Source organism: Psammomys obesus, unplaced genomic scaffold, assembly GCF_907164565.1.
Source record: "Psammomys obesus unplaced genomic scaffold, mPsaObe1.curated_primary_1811, whole genome shotgun sequence".
Lineage (NCBI taxonomy): Eukaryota > Metazoa > Chordata > Mammalia > Rodentia > Muridae > Psammomys > Psammomys obesus.
In genome coordinates this window covers 25,651,184-25,670,076 of record NW_026596117.1, presented here as the reverse complement: position 1 = coordinate 25,670,076, position 18,893 = coordinate 25,651,184, and the positions used below count along the sequence as shown (strand labels likewise).

The window sequence follows — 18,893 nt, the reverse complement described above, 5'->3', positions numbered from 1 at the left end:
AACATCAGTCTTCGGGCACTGGGTCCAGCAAATCTGAGAGTTCTTTCCATGGAAGAGGAATTTGGGAGAATGACTAACCTTATTTTGTCTAGGTAAAGCAGAGCAGTCAGCTCTCTGTGTATCATGCTTGTCCACAGTTCAGACAGGGCCTAAGCAGTGGGCCACTTGGGGCAGGCTTGCCCGATAGCACAATCTAAGTGGAGTCATCTGTCGCTGTGCCCAAATCTTCCTGGAGGCCTTGGGGTCACTGCTAGAAGCTAGGGTCTCTGTCACAGTAAGCTTTTATCTACCTATCTATCTATCTATCTATCTATCTATCTATCTATCTATCTATTATTAAGCATCTAAATGTACTATTCAGCAGATTTTCTGACAGGCTTAATATATCATGAGGACCATGATATATTAAGTATAGCTGAGTCAAACAAACTTTGATTGTATAGTTACCCATCCCAGGCTTAACCTTGAGAACATAAAACAAAAGACTAGGTAAAGCTTAATCAGTTTTTTTTTTTTTTTTGGCATGACTGTAAATAAATTTTTTGAACTAGTATCAAAGCAAAACTTTTAATTATGGACTGGTGATCCTGCTGAGCCTATCATATTGTATGAGTTATGAGTTTTAGAACTGATAATACAGTAGAACAGTATGAAATGGTTTTAAAATTACACTTGAATTTATTATACCAAATCTATTAGCCAGAAAGCCTAGTGGCACATCCAGATTACAGGCGGTTTATGGCAGGAAAAAGAGCATTCATTCATTAATTTAGGAATTGATAAAGACATAGGCAGTTAGACATACATTTTAAATTAGCTTAATTTGGATAGACCTTTATAACCTTGAAATTTTAGTATCATATAGAAATTATTTTGAACCAGGGTTGAATCATATATATGGCAGATTTTAAAGATATAACTTTGCATTTGAAAATTCATACCCCTTTAAAATGAGACTTGTTGCTTTTTTTTTAAGTCTAAAAGGAGATAAAATAAACAGAGTTAATTATAATTAGAGGGTTAAATTTTTTGTTTCGTACCATGTAGCCATCCCAAGGTTTACAGTTTAATCACAAGATTTATTTTTTAAGAGCAGAAGAAAAGGTTTTTCAAAGCTGGCAAGTAGGGCCTTAGAGATCAGAGATTTTGAGAGCCAGTGTTTAGAACTCGATCTTAATAGTCCTGCAGGAGTGGGGAGGGGCAAGCATGGTGTGCCCTCCTTACCCTAAAATCAACACGGCTTGCCATGTGTTGTGCGTAGCCACAGCGGCAGCCGGATGGTTGTCCCGGCCCAGCGGTGGTTTGAAACTATCCTCAAGTGGCATGGCTGAGTGGGAGTCAATTAAAAACCCTCCTCTGCAAGCAGAGCTTCTCCCAGTGGGCATGCAGAGGGGAGATTTAAAACCTCATCCTCAGGGCCTGAGGCAGTTTAAAGCCATGCACCTGTGCACAGGGTCCCCAACAGCTCTTTACCTAACAGTGGTGGTTTGGAAGCAGGCAGGCTGTGTCTGAGTCCCAGCAGCAGTTCCAGAGGCTCAAGGTGAAGTCTGGCCTGAGCATCACAGTTTCCCCAAAGCCTGTTCTAGTGCAGTGCCAGTGGTGGGTAAGGGAGTAGCCCAGTGTCCACCTCATCCCTGGTGCTGGGAGTACGTGAGCAGCTGCGAGCAGAGGGACGGGTGTGAGCATGGCAGGTGAAAGAAAGTGTAGGTTTTGGGCATGCATGGTTGAGTGGTGGTTAGGGATAGGTGGAACAGAAGACAAATCTGTTGAGGGCATCGTGGTTTGAGTTAAGGGGTCCTAGCATGACCAGACTATAGACACTACCAGGAGAGCCCTTCCCGGCCCATGCACCAATTTTATTATTTTCATACAACAGATATTACTTGAAGGAGTTTATTGGAGGGAAGGAAAACAGAAGACAGGGTGGGTGGAGGTGGGGAGACATGGTGGGGGTAGGGAGCACCCTAACATAGAAAAGGGAGAGAGCAGGAGAGGAGCAAGAGGAAGAGTGAGAAAGGGAGTACCAGACTGGTCACTAAGCACCTGGCCCAGATGATGTCATAGGACACAAGTATTGACATAGGATGCTGTCAGGACCCTAAAGATCCCTAAGAGAAGGCCAGTTAAATTGCCTGCCCAACTTAACACTAGTACTTGCTATGTGCCAGACTCTCCAAGGAAACGCCCGCTTACTTCTAAAAGCAAACAGATAGACTGTCATGTCAGCATGGCTGGGCATGTAAGAGACTCACCCTGGACACAGAGGCCAGGGTCTGGAGGAGGGAGGCAGGAGCAGGTGGGGGAAGTGAGATGCTGAAGCAGAGCTGGCTCTGGTCACATACTGTCTTTCCCTGGGATGCCTCTCTTCTTTATTTCAGTGGCAGTCCAGTTTCTCCTTGGAGCTCTTGACCATTAGGGCTAGGAGAAAACCTGACCCTGATCAATCCGTGGGCTTGCTCCCACTGTGGGGTCATCCTGGTCGGATCTGAAGGCCGAAGCAGGCACACATCACCAGCCAACTGTGTACATGGGCTTTCTTCCACTTGTTCCTTGGATCGGTATTTCCCTCAAGCCTTTGCCATGTCTATGTGCTATTCTTGGTACCAAGAGGAAGCAGGCTCTGGAACTTCAAGCTCTTCCTCATCTATTCTGTCCCCAGAATTCTAGATGGAGGAGACATGCCATATAAATTTAGAACTATGAATTATCTGCAGCCCTCAGAGGTTTCAGGGCAGAACAGACAGTGAAGAAGAAACTAGCAGTGAACATCAAAAGGAAGCCCCACGAATGGGGAGCCAAAAGGGGAGGTCAGACCTGGGGCTGTCTGGGCAGCTGGAGAGCATGCTGCGCAAGGAAGACCTCTGGGGAGCAACTCTTTCCCCATAAGTACATCATGCTGTGGGTATGGGGGGGGGCTTAGCCAATGAAAGCTGTGAGTGTTGATCATAGCTGCACTCTGTTACAGTATCTCTGCTATAACAGAATGGGGGCCAGGATGACAAAATACCATCTTTTCCAAGGCCCCTTTACTATAATGTTGATCAGCACTACAACCTGTTACAGTATCTCTGCCTCCCCTCCCCAACCCCGGGAATGGGGCTGGGCAGAGCATCATTTTTTTCTCAAGCCTCCTTCATTTGGAGTCTTGCATCTGTCTTTGGTATTTCAGTGTGAAATTTGGCACTAGCTTCGTTACACACGATTCACAGTAACTTCATGAACAATTTGTGTATGAATTAGCGGAAATTTGCCCTCTCTCTTATTGAAGGTATTTGCAAGGTCACTGACAGGCTACACAAGAGGGAGAGGGGTAAGGAAGTTTTTTTTCAGAGAGCAGCCATAGACGAGACAACTGCCTTCTCTCCTCAGTTTCCAGCTTTGTGATGGGAAAGATTACCCGAGCAAGGTCTAAAATCTGTGAGTTCATGCATTTCACCTTCCGCTGAGTCCCGCTTGCATCCATCCATTAAAGATTTTATGTCTAGGGAAAGCCTCAATCATTGCCTCCTTAACAACTTATCGAAGCCTGCCCTTTCCTGAGGGTTAGCCAGGTCTCAGCCAGCAGAATCCTGTCACTGCTCACAAAGAGCGCTCCCCCTGCTGGGTAACATGAGTAAGGACCGTGCTTGCTGGCTAGGGTGGCCTGTGCTTAGGGCAGGCAAGCAAGGATTTCTGGGAAGAGTCTTCAGGAACCACTTGGCAAAGCAAGTCAAAATTCCTTCCCAAGCTATTGATTCGACAACCGTTGAATATATGGAGAGCCAAAGACAGAACTAGTGAACTCTGTACACAGTCACCACGATACAGTAGCTGTTCATATCTTTACCTTTGTGTTTTCCATATATAACTGTATCCTTTCCCTTGAAGCATTTGGTAACAGTTTACAGACATTCTGATGAGTAATCCCTGTTAAAAGATAAGGGTGTTCTCCTGTGTAACCACCTTAGAAAGCATTTACAATTGCATCATGGAAAAATGATTTCAAAGCATCACCTAATGATGTGTTTACATTAGAATCATAATGCTTCCACCCCCAAGCCTCTTACAGCTTTGTGTGATTGTTATTACCTAAGCACTGAGGAGGCTTGCCAACATGCTGGTTTCCACTCTTTTAGTCCAGACAGTGACAGTCTGCATGACCCGGGGCTGTGGTTTTCTAGGCAGCTGTCTTGTCAGAGGTCCTCTGTTTGGGACTTTTTTGTTTGTTCGTTTCCTCTTGACTTGATTCAAGTCCAGCAATTGTGGCTACAGTATTTAAAATAAATACTTTTGGATTTATTTATTGTATGGGTATGAGTGTATTTCGCCTGCATGTATGTAAGTGAACCACGTGTGTGCCTGGTGCAGACAGAGGTCAGAAGAAGGTGTTAGTCAGATCCCCTAGAACTGGAGTTACAGATAGTTGTGAGCTGCCATTTGGGGGCTGGGAACCAAATTTAGGTCCTTTTCTTGAGCAACAAGTGCTCTTACCCACTGGGCCATATCTCCAGCTCCAGTTGCCTGCGATATTTTGTAGAGCCACTAAGTTTTTCTTTTGGTGGCATATCAGCAAATGCTTGCAGGCTATTCCATCATGGTACATGTCTCAGTCCCCCTACTAAGAGGTGACAGCCACATATTTTGTTGGGAATGTTCCTTGTCTTCTCTGTTATCAATAAGCATTCTATGGGGTACACTTGGGGACCAATAACCTTGTGTATACTTCATTCCCCATTCATTTTTTTCCACAAACATTTTGCATTGTAAAAATGGCAGTTTTTAATTGTACCTTTCTTTTAAATTTGGAGGGCAGTGGGTTAGAGAAGGTCTTAGCAGCTTGGTTTAAAGTTTAATATTCTGCCTCCTTTTGAAACTCTTAAATCTTATATGAGAGATAGATGTGAGGAAGACACAAGAGTGAGTATAAGACAGATGTGCAGAAGGCATGAGAGTACACAGACAAGAACCAGTCCTGGGATACAAACAGGCCAACTGTCAGTTTTAAATGACAGTTTGAGTCTGTCCCTGGCTGATGGAAAAATGGCCAGCCTCCAGTCAGTGCCCAGGCCTTGAATGGTCAGGTAGAGAAACTAGGGAGGGACCTTTGACCCCATCCTTTCCAAACATATTTCTGCAGTTGAAGAACACAAATATGACATGTGTTCTATGCTCTAAGCCAATAGGACCAAGGACTGTCCTAACTTATTTGTCAGAGGAGGGAAGACAGAATAGGTATGTGGGGGGTGGGGGAGGGCTCTGGAATATTGAGTGGATGACCAGGAACTGGATGGCGAAACAAATAGAGCCAGTTGGTGAGGAAGCTAGAAAGGCTCGTGCAAAGGCCGTGAGATGGAGGGCTCTGACCCCACTTGAGAAATGGCAGCGATGCAGCCCAGCTGGTGGGAGGAGCTGAAGGGACCCTCTGACTGTTAGAGGCAGCAGCCACTCACTCACTTCACACCCAGTTATTAAAGCCTGGGGATTATTTCCCTCCCTCTACTGTGACATGATTTTGGACGAATGAAAACAAATCAGAATTCATCAACTGTGAACAAAATTGTCAACTGTGAACTGTCAACAGTCTGGTTTAAAAATAGAAGATAGTTTGATGAAATACAGGGGAGAAAGCAATTTAAATAAAATGTTAAAAAAATACCCCAAGCATGCAAGGCCTGGCGAAGAGTGTGGAGACCTACGTGATCAATGAACCAGAGAGAAGTTATTAGCTCTGCTTTACAAATCACAGGAGAGAAAGATTCACTGGCCACTTGCAGGGAACATTCACTCATGCCAATGTATTGGTGTGTTATGCAAAACGGAAGCAAAGATTGGCTGGGAAATCTGCTAGCACACGTATTCTTAAGTAGGTCAGTGTTTTTGAGCACCTCTGCACATTCACACCATGCGTCCTTCTCTGTTTCTTAGAAAGCTGGGGAAGGGGAAGGCAAGTCCATTGCAGCAGGTCAAGAGTCTAGAAGCCTCAGGGGGTTGCCTTTCTATCTCTGTTTGTGTGAATACAGAGGCTAGTCTCTGCTTCAATGACCTTACCTGGTTTCCTAGTTTCTCAACTCACTTCTTTTGTAGACTTAATTATTCATATGACCACTTTAATCCAAAATCAATATAAGGCTTGAAATTTTCCTATGTCTACCCCCTATCACAGGCATGAGTCACAACTGAAGGCTGACTTCTCACACCCAGAGACTGCTGTTCTGTGATTTTTGTCTTATGTCTTTCCAATAGACCTGGGCCATCCTGGCAGCAAGACTTATGTTTTTAATTTTAAATCAGAGCAGCTCCTTGTCCTGGAGTCCGACTCTTCTTAAGACACTAGCTGCAAACTGTTTCAGTCACCTTGGCAAAGAACTAGAAACTGAACCATGTGTATGACAGTGTTTTCCTCTCACGGCCCTCGAGACTGGATGTTTGAAATCAAACAGCCAACAATGGCTGGCTCATTCTAAAGCAGAGGAGCTGTGCTCTTGGTCTCTGATGCCTTTGAGGGGTAGTGGGGGTGTCTCTGGAGTTAATGATAGCCTTCACCACACCATCTCTACCTGGGTCCACAGTCCTTCCTTATAAGGACACCCATAATACTGGCTTCAGGGACCCAGTGAACCAGTGTTTCATTTGGCTGCTTCTACAAAGCCCCCACCATTAAAAAGGTTCAGGTCTGAAACCCATTTGGACTTAGCTTGCATGTGGGGTGGAGTTGGGTCCTAGTGGGAAGTGTATGGTTTCCAGGGGGTGACTAGGGGTTCACTGCAGACAGCAACTGAGGGTCCCCTATGCTATATGGTCTTCCAGGGTGGGCAGGGCGAGAGGAAAGGTTTTCCTGTAGGAAGTGCCAACCCAACAACAAGGAGCTGAAATGCTGTCCAGTTGGGAGGATTTGCTTACACCCATTTCCTCTGTTTCATACTCTCAAAACCAATGTTTTTCTAAAGTGACAGACAAGTAATGCTGTACTCTTACCAGGCCCCAAGAAGGTCATGTTTTCAAATTTTTTGTTTGTTTGTTTGTTTGTTTTTAATTGCCATGCTGTGAAAGTTGAACTTGGCTCACCATGTTCTAGGTGCCTCGATTCTCACCCCACAGGGTCTAGAGGGGACAGGTAGAGGCTGCTTGGCCAGATTTCTCATGGCACAGAAATCAACATCCATAGTTACAGACACCATAGAAGAGGTTCTCAGCCCTGTCATTTTGTCCTAAAGTCAGGAGGGAGCTGTAGTACCCCCCTGATAGCCGGAGGATAAACCATGGCTGTATCTGCCTAGCCGGAGGAAGCCCAGCATCTCTTGGGCTGCGTCCCTCTTTCGAGTGGCGAGCAGTGGAAAGCTCTCAGCAACCTCTTTCCCCTTTGGCTCCTGTTCTCTCAGCAGGCCTGGCTTAAGGTCACAGCATACCTGCCTCGTGATTGTTCCCAAACCAGGATGAGTGTTTGCACTGTACAGTTGGCTCTGAGCAGTCAGCGAGGGCCACATTGGGCCTGTACCCTGAAGCTTGAGAGAGCATGATGACCACCTGCCTGGCGATAGAGCCTCACTGGCATTGTAGAGCCTGCCCAGCAGGCTCTTTCTCTCTGGGAGCCGCTTGGCCCCTCTGGGTAAGGCTGGCATGGAGACCATTTCAGCCTCTCTGTCGTCTCTGCCCTGGCAACAGCCTGATGCCGGCGGAGGAAGGTATTGTGTGTGGGAGGCTTACTTCTGTGAGATGGGTTAGGGAAGATCCTCTGGAAGGCAAAGTTTGCGAGATGCCCTGGTCTCGAGTCTCAGGCCCCAGGAACACCTCTGCCCGGTTGTGACTCAGTACCCCAAGTCAGAGCTTCAGCACCCCCCACCACGTGTTCGCTGAGGGCTCCCCACAGGTGCGCACCCCTTCCAGGGGGAGCTGCTTCTACCTCCGGAGAAGCCTCTAGACTTTGCTTATACCTCATTAGAAAATGTTTGATGCATTAAAAAAAAAAGTGTGTATTATTTATAGAAGCTGTTAAATCCACAAGCAAGGTTAAAAAGAAAAAAGATGAATTAAAATGTGAAACAAACCACCCATTTTTGTGATGCTTCTGTGCGCCCTGCCCTGCTAGGGAGGTCACCTCCTACCTTGCCTACCTTGATGGCATTTGTCACACGCGTTATGGATTTTTAGTATCTCTGTCTGTCTGTATAGCCTGTTTTGAATTTTTAAATTCAAATGGAAGTTTTAAAAGATTCAAATAAAATGGTGAGCTTGCAGACATTTAAAGTTTTACAAATTTATTCTTGTTTTATGTGTGTGGGTGTTTCGACATGAATTGTTTTGCTTACATGAATGCCGATGTACCAGGGGACTACCTGGTACCCATATAAGCCAGAAGAGGGCATTGAATGCCCTGGAACTAGTGTTGCAGAAGGTTGTGACCTACTATGTGCGTGCTGGAAATCAAACTCAGGCCCTCTAGAAGAGCGGCAAGTTCACTTAGTTGCTGAGCCAGTTCACCAGCCTTTTGAGCTTCATTTACATGTTACATATGTTCCAAGAAAATAGAAAAGCACCCTTGAACCCTGAATTTGACTGGCGCAGGTGGCTCTCAGTCTGGGATACAGAGAGGGCAGCTATCTCTTCAGACTGTTGCCAGGGGAACATGGGAGCTGCTGCTGCTACCAGCCGAGCAGGCTGAATTGCAAGAGGTCTTGCCTGCAGGTCCTGGTCATGCAGGGCACATCAGAAATGGCAGGTGGAGTAGGCTGACTCTGTGAGTGACCTGGGCTGAGCATGAGGCTCAGGTGCTGAACAAGAGTCTGTAGGGTGGGGTAAGCAGCTGAGACAGAGTAGCAGCTTCCTAAGGTTCTTGTGTTGGTGGGCTGGGAACCTCCTGGACGGACACAAGTTTGCAGTTTGAGGAATGTGCATTACTACTCTTCCTCCCTTTTGCTTAGTGTTCTGTTCTTGAACACCCACTGTGTGCCAGCCTTATTGTGGGTCACATTGCATCAGAGAAAAGACAGGAAGTGGGGTTGTCCTTGCTGTACTCTGTGGTCTAGAAGGACGCCAGCTAGCGTGCACACACACACACACACACACACACACACACACACACACACACGCATGCGTACAACAGCCCCATGTGAGCCTAAGGTCTGCTCCCCTGCCTTCTGAGTCTCTGGCAGACAAAACAGCTCTTCTGTGGCATGTGACCTTTGCAAAGCTTGATGGGAAGCTCAGGTGAAATGGAGCTGAAGTGTCTGCTGGAACCCGCTCCTTCACTTTTGCTGCAGAGCCATCCGTATCTGTCAGAGTCCATCATGTGGCAGTGCTGGGACTATGGGGCAAGGGGGTAGGTAGGTGCTGGGTCACAGGGCATGAGCAATGTGGAGATTCCCCCTCAAGGAGGGTGGAGTTTGGTGAGGGGAAATAATTGAGTCTGTAACGCACATAAGCGGGCAGTTACAACACTAACCTGAGAAGGCCTTACGATGAATTCAGGTGATAATGTGAACTTTATAAAAGAAGTCTATGCATAAAATAGCATTTTTGCCTACATAAGATTTAGAGAGTCTCTCTAAAAACTAGTTTGTAAGCCTCCAATGTGAAACTGAGGGTCATTACAGAGAACCAACCCAGAGGAAGAGGAGAAGGGAGAAGAGAAAGAGAAGGAAGTCAGCTGCACATACTTATTTTCTCTCTATCTTTCTCTCTCTCCCTCCCTCTGTGTGTGTGTATGTGGCTTAGTTTTTGTCAACTTAAGAAAGCTGGAGTCACCTGAGAAGAGGGAACTGTAAGTGAGGGATGGCTTCCATCAGAATGGCACTTTCTTGATTAACAGTTGGTGTAGGAGTGCCCAACCCACTCTGAGGGACACCACCTCTGGGTAGGTGGTCCTGCATAGGCTGAGTGAGCGGTAGGGAGCAAGGCCTCTGGGTTGCTGCCTTGGCTTCTCCTTGTGATGGGCTGTGACCTGTGAGCCAAACCAAGCCTTTCCTCCCCAGGTTGTCAGCCGTTAGTGTTTCTTACAGCAACAGAAAGAAATGAGGGCATGGCGCTATTTGAAGAGAAAGTGGACAGTGACCTTTCGGCTTTCCTCCAGCTCATCCAGCTGCCTGCAGCTACATCTCACACCCAGAGGTCTTTCTGCTCTGGCCTCACCACAGTACTGTCCACATGGTTTTAGATGAATGCGCTCTAATTTACTCCAAAGTCAGAGCAAGCGATGTTTGCAGCCCTGGCCTGACTTCATTTCACAAAGAGCCCCAGAGTCCTTTAGCCACACTGGTCGCATGACCATACTGGTCACATGCTAGGCATTTCAGGATCATGTAAAGAAGGGAGCTTTGGATCAAGAGGGAGTTTGCTTTCTGTACACTCACTTTGCCATTGCTCCTTAGATGGGTGACAGCTCGAGTTATACCCAGCAATGGTAGGACCTTTAGCACTGGATTTAAGGCGCTATTTGCCTGGGTTTGTACTTAGTCTGGGGACTGAATGTCTCATCCTCTCACAGTGAGCCCATGTTCACATGTACTGCAGCCAGTTGCTTTTCAAATGTTGGAGGCTCCTCCTAAAATGCTTTGTGTTCTCCAAGGCAAGGACCGCATCTGCTCTTCCCTTTCTCAGCGGATTCTCCATGCTTCCTGATAAGAACTTAAGAACTGCATGCTGAGTGAGTGGGTAGGCAGCACTGTCTGTCTCCTCCCCGAGACCCTCCACCGGGTTCCTAGGCCCTGGGCCTTTGCAGGAGACTGATTATATGCAAGCCTTGATCCTGGAAATTCGACAGGCAGAAAGGAAGGAAATTCAGATAACACACCTGGGCCAAAGGCAAAGGTACAGATCAGCCACACTCTGTATATGTTCAGAGCTCTGAACCTCAGCCACGTGACAGAAACTATCTCAGGACCCTTAAGGGCTTGGCTCTGAAGTCAGCCATGCATTTGACTGCGTGCTAATGTCTTTTATGAGTTGTTTAACCTCCAAGAGCCTCAATTTCTTATTCCATAATATCAAGTAATAAGAATGCTGGTGCCCCTGTGGTCTAAGATACCTGTAAACACTGTCTCCCCTCCCACTGTGTTTTGACTCTGTTGAGACTTAAATGCAAAGAGTTAGGACAAAGGGACCCAAGAGCTACCGTTGTTGCTGACCAAACAGGACAGAAGGTTGCAGCTCGTGGACTTCTGACACTGAGTCCCAGACTTAGGTAGACACTCCCATTCTATCCCAGGCCTCTAGCCACAAAAGATCCACATAAGTTCTGCTCTAGACAGAGCCACAGGCTTCCATTGCACATTGCTCCCAAAGGAAGGGGCGGGTTGAGCACCTCAGACCCCCCTCCAGACTTGGAAAAGAGGGCTGTGCTTTGTTTTGGTTTGAATATATTATGTCCCTCATAGGCTCACATAAGGAGTGTCCCTCCTAGGCTCATATGTTGAATGTTTGGTCTCCAACTGATAATGCTATTTTCGGAGAGTCTGGAGAAATGAGAGCTGGTTGGAGGAAGTGAGCCAGTTGAGAGATTCCCTGCAGCCTGCGTCTTCTGTCCTGTCCTGGGCTCCCCTCTTCCCTGCTCTGCTTCTTGTCCACCATAAGGCTAGCAATTCCACCACAGTGTGCCACCATGATGGGTTGAAGCCATGAGCAAAACAAGTCCTCCTCCTTTTATGTTGTTTGATGGGCGTCTATCACAGTCATGAGACATCAGGTTGCTAAGAACCTTGCTTGCTCTGTGGTTGCATTCCTTGCTTGCTCAAGTGCTTGCTCAGTGTGCAAGGATTAGCTGGGAAGTCTTCAGAGCTGAGGTGGGAAGGCTTCCTGGGTCAGATACAACTCCACATAATCATTGTAGTTTTTAAATGATGACAACTGAGCCTACTGTTAATTCAAATTCACTTCCCAGTTCTTTTGCTGTATTTTGTAAAAACTATGAAAGGCCAATCCCAAGTCCAGTGTTCTGAAAGCCAGGCCACTAACAGCAGAGGCCTCTCCTTCTCTACCTTCGTTCCCTGAAAGCAAGGCTACCAGCTGCTCCAGGGAGAGCTGAGCGTGCACCCATGCTCACCATGTTCTCATGGTCCATTCTGTCTCTCTCTTGCAGTGCAAGTTGGAGTTCCATGCTTGTTCTACAGGCAAAAGCCTCACCTCCCTCTGCGATGGGCCCTGTCCGTGTCTGCCTGAGCCTGAGCCTCCGAAGCCGAAGGCAGAAAAGAACGGTGAGTAGACCAGAGTTCAGAGGTCAGGGCAGGCTTTCATGGCCATGCCTGTCTCCTTGTCCCGGAGCCAAGCTTGTGACAGAGCTGTTGCGTTCCATGAAGGGAATATGGGCTCACTTGGCATGTAAGCTCTCCAATGTGGGTAGGGACTATGAGAGGAAAAGCTGTCTACCATTAAAGAGAAAAAGAAGAGCAGAGAGGCGTTTAGCAGAAATCTGTTGGAGCAAACTGTGTTCTGGCCTCTTTTAGAGGTAGTTTAGCTCTGGCACGGGAGGGGCAGGTTTTCAGCATCTCTGCAACCTGCCCTTGGGTTTATCTCCCTCCAACTGTAAACTCTAGAATCCTTTGAACCTCTCAAGACCAAACATCACAGAAACTGCAGAGGTACTGAGGAGAGCTTTCTCCCCTAAGCCTTTCTTCAGCAAATACATTCTGCTGGAGCCCAGCATAAAGCCAAGGGACAGATGAAAGAGAATGCCCCGGCTGGTGTTCCCAGGCCAGGGTTGAGAGGGCGGGGACTATTAGGATTTCCTGGCATGCTTTCTAATGCAGAACTAATCTGGCCTCAGTGGCCGCTCCCCCTTTCTAAAACCCAAGTTTAAGTTTGCCTACAGTGGCACTGAGCATCTTTAGCACCGAGCCTTGAAAAAGCACCACACATATGCTGGTGAATGAGTGTGCTTGTGAACTCATGTCTCCCAGTGCAAGAAGCTTCCTACAATTGAGGGAGTGAACAAGGCAAGAGACAGTATCATCTTTGCTAGCCATGTGGGCAAGGGCTCCTGCAAGTACACGGAGACTTCAAGTCCAAGTCTGGGCAGTTCCCTTCCAAAATGTCACAGGCTCTTTGGGAAGTTCAGCTTAGACAAGCAATATGGATCATGAAATAGTGTGATCATAAGTAATCAATGAAGACTACTCTTGATTTACCAACAGCTGAGCTCATTGTATTTGAGGCCAATTTTGTTATATGATTGCACTAAGAAAGCTTAGGTATAATGTATAATGCTTCATTGTACTTTGGTGAGAAAATAAAAGGTCATGAGGTATGAATGAGGCCAGCTGGGGAAGTCAGACCCTTTTCAGTCTAGGTTCTCAATCTCATTGATAAAAGAACTTACAGGATGTGCACAAAAGCCCAGCAAGAAAAGTTAATTTAAGAAGCCAGAGTATGAGAGAAAGCGAAAGTGTATGCCAGGTAGTAGTGTGGGTGGCTTCATGAATGAGGGTCACCCTGGGAGGTTGGGTGTTTCTTCTATGGGTAGATGATTCTCATGGAAGATTGCCTCTAGGGTGGGGTGGCTTGGTTGTTTCTTCCTGTGTCTCAGATCCTAAGATTCCACTCAGGTTGTATGAGGCAAAAATCATGCGCAGCCTGTGCCTGAAGCCAGACATAGCACACAGTAGGGGCCGTTTCCACTGAGTGTGTCCTCACTGATGGAGCATCATTTTCTGGAACCTACATCCTTATCATGTGGTAGGAGCTGTGCCTGCTTTAGATTGTTGTGGCTGCTAGTGATTTTTTTTTTTTAAGATCTGGAGAACATCCCAACATCCCTCCTGTCTCTGCCTTGAAATTCTTTCTCATTAACTATATAGCCCAGAAAACTCTATGTAAAGATTTCTGGAGTCTTATTAGGAAACTGTGATAGCCCATGCTATTCTAGATTACGTGCTGCTTATTTGGTCTCTTTGCAGCTCTGCTCTGAGGGAAGGGAACTAAACTGAGAAGTCCTCCATAGTTTTGCATGTGCTATCCATAGATGAGGCAAGCACATGGCCTCTCACAGGCCACCAGATATGCTCCTCACGTTGAAGTAACACAGCCCCATTTTCTGGGAGACCTTTCCACCTCTCCAGTGAAGAAAACCTATGTTCTTCATAACAGTCTTCATGCCTAATGACTGGCTTTCTTAAGCATGACCCTGAAGACATGGCTTTGGCTGTGTCATCAACTTAGGCAGATACTCACCGGTAAAAAGCAAAACAAATTCTTCTTGAGATACAAATGCATGGCCATTAAACATAAAAAGACTTGGGGATAAAAAGTACTGTGCCTGCATCCTGAAAGGTCGGTAAGGATGAGATTGTTTTTTATAAAGATTTCAAGACATTTTCGAAAGCTTGTTGATGGTGAGAGAGTTCAGAAAAGCATGAAGTTCATCTTATCATAGCAGACAAGCAAACATTACAAAATAATATCAGCGATGTCCCCAAACAACCAGCATGGCACACCCACATCAATGCCTTTCAGATGACATGCCTGTTTTTCCCTCAGAACTTTGCCCCTGCGCTGAGATGGTTTCTGAAAGATATTTACTCAGTTCCCAAGGCCATCTGGAAGTTGTCTAAGAAATATCACCTTGGAAGCCCTGCATGTTCCTGGTACTAAATAGCTCACACTTGGGGCAAGCTCTTTCTCTGGAATTCTGAGTCTGGCCTTTATTTTTATTTTTTTTTTCAGTTCACTTTAGATCCCAATCCTGATCATAGCCCCTTCCTTTGTCTTTTCCTAGTCCTACCTTCCCACCTTCTTCCCTCCGACCTCCCTCCCTAGTCCTCAGAAAGGAGGAGCCCTCCTCCCTTAACTAACTGGCCACAGACTATCATGTCTTCTCAGGATTGCCTGCATCCTCTTCCTCTGTGGCCCAACCAAAGAACAGATAAAGAAGATAACCTAGAACCCCTGCACAGATGTAGCCCATGGCAGTTCAGTGTCCAAGTGGGTTCCATAGTTATGGGAACAGGGACTGCTTCTGACATGAATTGATTGGCCTGCTCTTTGATCACCTCCCCCTAGGGGGGAGCAGCCTTACCAGGCCACAGAGGAAGACAATGCAGCCACTCCTGATGAGACCTAACAGACTAGGATCAGAAGGAAGAAAAAGAAACCCTCCCCTACCAGTGGACTTGGGGAGGGGAGTGTGTGGGGAAGGAGAAGGAAGGGAGGAATTAGGAGGGGAGGAGGGAGGGGGGATTAGAGGGGGGATACAAAGTAAATAAAGTATAATTAAAAATTATATATATATATATATATATATATATATATATATATATATATATATATATATATAACCCATGGATAGACCTGACAAAGATTTAACTCCAAAAAGTTCTGAAATTTATATTGCAGAATCAGCATATATTTGATTTGTTTTGTACATAATAAACCTAATCTCTTTCATAAAAAAAAAAGAAACTGTGGTACATCTACACAATGAAATACTACTCAGCTATTAAAAACAAGGACATCATGAAATTTGTAGGCAATGGATGGATCTGAAAAAGATCATCTTGAGTGAGGTAACCAAGACCCAGAAACACACACATGGTATATACTCACTCACAAGTGGCTATTATCCATACAATACAGGATAGCCATACTACAATCCACAGACCTAAAGCACCTAAGTAACAAGGAGGACTCTAGGGAGGATGTTTAACTCTCATTCAGAAGAGTCTGGCCTTCTCTGTTAACAATCAAATCTCTAAGCTCTGAGTTAATGTGGGAATTTTCATTTAAGCATGAGGCATAGCAGAAACCAGCTGCCGATAGCAACACTGAGGACCAGATGGTGTGTTCATTACTGCATCCAACGTTGTCCTAATGGAGGGGAGTGTAACCTCCTAATAAGATAGAATGTTTAATTACTTAAAATGGATGTAACTGGTGTTTCCTCAACACATAGTGACATCGACAGGTGACAAGAGCTTTAGGGTCATCATGTCACATGTACACTAATGATGCTTGACCTGGACAGATTTCATTAAGGGAGGGATGATCTTTTTCCTTGAGTGATGGTTCTTGCCATGAAGCTTATACAGTGACTTGTACAGGTGACAAGAGCTGGGCTGAGATTGTGGCCAGCTGGAAGGAAGAGGAAGGATGTCAGCGGGAGGTTACAAGTAAAGGACAGCTCCCAGGGGACACCTGAGCTGCAGCGAAGGGACAGGGGAGGAAGGTTGAGCCCAGGCCAACCTCCTGTTACCTACCATGGTGCCTGTCAGAAGCAGTAGGCAGTAGATGTGGCATCTACAGGAAGTCCTCGCCTCTAAAAACACTTTGTGGTGCTGACCTGAGGCAGCAGTACTCTTGATTCCTGCAGAAGTCACATTTTATGGTCTCACAGGTGCTAGCGTGACCCAGATATGGCAGCATTTTTATGGGGCATTGCTAATGATCTATTTCAATACTACCTCTCCTTTGAGCCTCTTAGTCTTCTGATAAAGAACATACGGGGGTCACTGCCAGGTGCATTCAGGTAAGTCAGCCTTGACTCTAAACTATAGGGAGTAAGGGTGGGAGGGGGCAGTATTGTGGGAGGCACTTCCTGATATAGCTTGTCATGCTTTGGCATTAACCCAACCATGTGGCATTCTTGCCATCTTCAGTGAGCTGGTGACCAGACCCTACCATGACCCCTGTGCACCATATTCATTAATGTCACATGGAATCCTTTCTCCTGTGGCAGATATGTCTGTGTTTACTAGTGCCATGGCTCGCTTCAAGGGTACACATAAGATGAGGCGGCCCTTTGGTGGTGGTCTGCCATCAAGAAGGCCATGATAAAGAACTGCAAGTCTTTCTGTGGACCTTCTCACAGCCGTCTGCATTCTGTGCAAAGGACACTTGCACGAATCTTGTCTCATGCTGGCTTTCACACTGGGAAAACGCCCACACATCTTCCTCTCTCTAGGGGAGCTCCTGCTATCTTGGTTTTCAGGATGGCCTCTTCCCAATCCAGGACAAGAACTGGGTCCGATGTGGGGAGCACAGGGTGGGCAGCATCTGACCTGTGTGTCCAATCAAGGCCTCTTTTCTTCTTCCCAGAGCCTCACTGCTTGGAGGCCCACTGCTGGTCAGTATTTGGTACAGGTGTCGGGGAGAAGGAGGGCATGTCCACTCTCTCCCTCTTAATTTAAGAGCCCCCATGTTTCTCCTGGTTTGATGTTTTTGAGATAAGATGTAATCTGGAAGTTTCTTGTGTGTCCTTCAGACCTTTTTTGAAGTCAAAACCAAGTGATTGTGTCTTCACTTCTTTAAGTTATCTGGCACCTTTCCTTTGGTGGGACCCCTGAAGAGCTGGTGAGGGACAAAGGCGTTGTTTAATTCATCTGAATACTTCTTACTACATTTGTCAATTGCCTTATGGCCATGGGCAAGTTACCTCTCTGATCTCATAAAGCCAGGCCAGCCTCAAAATTGTGAACTAACGATTGTTCAACAAAACAACCACAGAAACCAAAGGAAAGAAAGAAAAGTGTTTAAATGGGAAAACTGAGGGGCAAGGTGTTAGCAGAGTGCCTGCTCGTTGCATCTAGGTCTAGGGTTTGATTCAAGCATAAAGACAAAGAGAGGGAGAAGGTTTTGGAAACCTTTTAAGCCCATGTTTAGTGCCTCGGCAGCCAGGAAGTCCCTTCTTAGACCGAGTGTCATGTCTTAGCTGGCTGGTATTGCAGCTGCCCTTTCTTTGGCCCTGAGCGAAGATGTAAGGAAGTCTTGGCACTAGGCACGTGAGGAAATCTAAGTAGACAGTCATGGTCTCTAAACCACACTCTGGGTGCATGTTTGAGTTATCTGGGGTGTCTTCCTCCTAGGCTCCTCACCACCACCCTCCAGGAGAGGGCCCCACCCTGAGCTGGGCAGGCCTGCTGTGACATCCTTCGTCTGGGGAGGTGTGGTGCTTCCACAGCTGATGGGAGGACTCTGCAGAGCCGTGGGGTTCCCGGTCTGTCACACCTGGATCTGCAGCACCCATGTTTATGAAGCAGAAGCCACGTGTGGGGGTACCCCATCTCCAGCTGCACACCTACAGTAGATAAAACCAGCAACCAGTGATCTATGTATGTGCTTAGAATGTGTGTGAACATGTGAGCACACGGGTGCACATGCGCTTGAGTGTACACGCCTGTGGAGGCCAGAGGTTGACTTCAGCTGTAGTCCTCAAATGCTCCTCCATATTATTATTGTTGTTGTTATTGGTATTTTGAGGCTGGGTCTCTCGCTGACTCTGAAGATCACTGAGTTGGCTGGATTAGCTGGCCAGCAAACACTTAGGATCTACCTGTCTCTACCCTACTTCTCGATGGTGGTTTTGAGACGCACTTTCACGCTAGCTTTTATGTGGGTGAGGGGGATCTGAACTCAGGTCCTAAAGGTTTGCATGGTGAGCTGTACCCAGTGAGCCGTCTCCCCAGTTCCCAGAGATCTTTATTCAGTCCCCACACACCAGAAGAAAACCCTGGAGGCCCCCTGAGGGAGGGACTCATTAGACTTAGACAAGTAGGTGACTGGACCTCAGGTCTCTGTTCACAGCCCTGGGTCACAGTTGGTGGTCCTCAGCCTGGATGAGTCAAGGCTCTGTGTGCTGAGAGTTTCCCTTGGGTCTGAAGCCGTCCACAAGGCAGACAGTATCGTTGGACTCTCATAACCAGGAGGGTTTGAACGGCACTTTACAGCAGTGTCTTCCTCTGTCCTCTCGGGAGCAGGAGGAGAGAAGAGGGCTGCTCAGGAAGGGCAGCTCCACTCCTTCTGTAGCCCGGCCCAGGCTTTGGAGAAGAGAAGTGGTGGGGACGGCTAGGGGATGGGTACTCACTGGGGTCCTGGTGTGTGCTGGGGAAGGGGGTGAGGTGGGAGCATTCTGGGGTCTGGGGGCAGAAGAGCGACAGCTTCCGGCAGCAGGGCTTCCTACCGGGGAAATGTCAGCTTCCCTCCAGCTGAGCTGTTTC

General features: G+C 46.8%; 1 protein-coding gene across 1 annotated transcript in view; it reads left to right on the top strand.

Annotated features, from left to right (window-relative positions):
- The window catches only part of Spock1 (SPARC (osteonectin), cwcv and kazal like domains proteoglycan 1), a 450,924-nt gene that overhangs the window by 358,451 nt on the left and 73,580 nt on the right, over nucleotides 1-18,893 (top strand). Inside the window, exon 6 of the mRNA XM_055629382.1 lies at nucleotides 12,050-12,164. Coding sequence (XP_055485357.1) covers nucleotides 12,050-12,164 — 115 coding nt within the window. The remainder of the gene's footprint in view (nucleotides 1-12,049; nucleotides 12,165-18,893) is intronic.